Raw genomic sequence first — 2,728 nt, 5'->3', positions numbered from 1 at the left:
TGAGTATTTGGCCTTGCTTTGACACATGCATGCTTGAATAACTTGCTCTTTCAGCCTGTATTCTTGTAAGTGAAACCACACACAACTCTTTTCAGCATTTAACTCCACCCAGCAGGCCGTTTATTAAAAAATGAAATATATGTATGTATGTGTGTGTGTGTGTGTGTGTGTGTATATATATATATATATATATATATATATATATATATATATATATATATATATATATATGTGTATATGTATATATATATATATATATATATATATATATGTATATATATATATTAGAATAAAAAAAGGTGTGATACAAGTATTGCCTTACAGCATATCCAACCAGATGGGTTCTTTTTGTAGACTTGCACTTGTCTGATATCTCAAGTCACAAGCAGTGGATTAAGTCATATCCTGAAACAGCTTATTCTGCAACATGGGATGTATGTTTTAACTGTTTTAATTGTTAGCAAATAAAATATCTCATGTCTGATCTGTATATGTAAACATAGTCAGATGATACTGGCATGCAATTCATGTCTTTTAACTGTAAAAATGAGGTTCTGGATCGATGACAGCATGTGGGCACTGCTGTTTAAACTGCATCCATATCCTTATTGTACACAGGTCCACCTAAGTGGACCAGTAGCTGTGTAGCATAACACTGCTTGAACTCATTTCTTGGCCCAGTACAGGCCCTGTAAACACTAAGCATCTTACACCACTTGTCTCCCCATGATCAGATTGCAAGGTCATTTGGTCTGTTCCTTGGACTGTGTCTGCTAGATCTGCTAGATCCATGGTTAATATCTAATGGAGGCAAACTTGGTGTCCCTTGGCGGCTGTTGTGGTTTTTCTTTCCAGTGCGCTCTGCTTTCAGGTTGTCCCTGTTCTGTTTGTGTGCAACCAGTGGTGATGGATTGTACCCCATATCTGAGACATATGGCTGGACTTCAGTGTGAGTAGGGAAGTACTGATAGTCTGGAACACAATGAATAATGGCTTCAGAAGGGGGCTCCAGGCTAGGCTTTAAACTGTTTTCAGGGTCATTGCTCCTTGAATTTTTATGGAGGCATTTTGTGACAATAAGATGGAAAATCTCCACAAGATTGAGAAGCAAAGATAGGCATGCAACCCCTAGCATAAAAATGATGAAAATTGTCTTCTCAGTAGGGCGTGAGATGTAGCAGTTTACTGTGTTAGGGCAAGGCCACCGGCTGCATGTATATAAAGGTTTCAACTCAAACCCGTACAGGAAATACTGAGCCACAATAAAGCCTACCTCAAACAATGTCTTGAAGATGATGTTGAAGACGTAAGTCCGTAGCAGTGCTCCCTGTATTCGAATTCGACCTGCACCATCCCTTATGGAGGGTTTGGCAGCCTTGGCTGTTTGTAAAAGTGGTTGTTTGTCTCCTTTTGCCCCGTTTTTGCCAGACTGCTCTTTTTCCTTTTGCTTCTCTTTCTCCTCCATGCGGACCAAATGCAGGATGTGCCCTATATAGATGAGTGTGGGTGTGGACACAAAAATGATCTGCATTACCCAGAAGCGAATGTGCGAAATGGGAAATGTATTGTCATAACATACAGTCTGACAACCAGGTTGCTTTGTGTCACATGAAAAGCCCGACTGTTCATCACCCCACACCTTTTCCGCAGCGGTGCCCAAGACTAGTATACGAAAGATGAAGAGTACTGTCAGCCAGACTTTTCCCACCACAGTGGAGTGCTCTTGTGCACTTTCCAGAAGCTTCCCAAGCAGGCCCCAATCTCCCATCACTATAAGGCTGATATTGCAACCTGTCAAGAAAAAAAAAATTAAGTTAGTGTACCATCAACAGCAGTCTCATTCTCCCCTCCACTCCCCTGAGAAATATCTGTTAAGTTTAGCATAAAGAGTTAAAGCTAAGTGACGCTAATGAACTTATGATCGTTACCCTATAACCTTGGATCTTATTTCCTCAATCTCCACCAGCATGCTTATATGACTCTTTGCAAATCCCTTAACCAGACACTTTTCCAAGATCACTCTCATAAAAAATGCACTTACACTCATTCAGTGGGTCTAATCAGCTAACAAATGAATAAAAAAAATAACTTGCTTGTGAGTTTGTAAGTGGTGCATGAAGGAATTGATTTGATGCGGGTGTCATGAATATCTGTATAAATAAATTAATTGAAAGAAAATGGCAAGGAAGACCTGGATGAGTTTTAGAAATGAGGTATTGAGATGAGAGTAGTAATAGGCAGAAGCTCCGAAAGTACTGATAGCCCAGCAGCTCTAAAGTAAATATATGAGGTGGTGCTGGTGAAGGGGCTAAAAAGAAAGAAACCAACTTAGTAACGTAGCCTTTACAACACATTTAGTTAACTTAAAAACAGCTGTCACTTTAACATAGCATTCCATGACATTTTATTTTAAATAGGTTCATAGGTTCATAGGTTCATACTAGGCTATCTGCCCGAGGGCATTTACAAGCCTAGCCCATAGTTTTGTGGCTTACGCCACCCCTTTAGTATGGGGAACTATACCCATTATTTTGCTGTGCCTCTGTTGAGCAGTGACACTGAGGTAATCCCTGGGGTATATCTGCGATCTCCCATCCATTGGTCAAGATTTCTCTTGAACAAGGCCAGCGAGGTGCTCTGCCTCACATATACCGGGATTTTATTCCACAGCATAGGGAGTCTTTGGGTGATGAATCTATCCCACCAGCACGTCCTATTAATAGCCATG

At 40.4% G+C, this 2,728-nt stretch overlaps 1 protein-coding gene across 1 annotated transcript; it reads right to left on the bottom strand.

The window, feature by feature from the left end:
* Positions 1–350: 350 nt before the first annotated feature.
* LOC122788822 (gap junction alpha-3 protein-like) lies at positions 351–1,771 on the bottom strand. The gene has a single exon (XM_044055694.1). It carries the CDS (start codon positions 1,766–1,768, stop codon positions 731–733), a length of 1,038 nt encoding a protein of 345 aa, XP_043911629.1. The 5' UTR covers positions 1,769–1,771; the 3' UTR covers positions 351–730.
* Positions 1,772–2,728: the final 957 nt, after the last annotated feature.

This window comes from Protopterus annectens, chromosome 14.part0 (genome assembly GCF_019279795.1).
Source record: "Protopterus annectens isolate FY-2018-M chromosome 14.part0, PAN1.0, whole genome shotgun sequence".
NCBI classification, from domain to species: Eukaryota; Metazoa; Chordata; order Ceratodontiformes; family Protopteridae; genus Protopterus; species Protopterus annectens.
Note: the sequence above shows the minus strand (reverse complement) of the source record. Positions and strands in the feature narration are given on the sequence as shown.

Bases quoted from the DNA above. Each gene is read 5' to 3' on its own strand.
- LOC122788822 (XM_044055694.1), bottom strand. From the start codon at position 1,768: ATGGGAGATTGGGGCCTGCTTGGGAAGCTTCTGGAAAGTGCACAAGAG.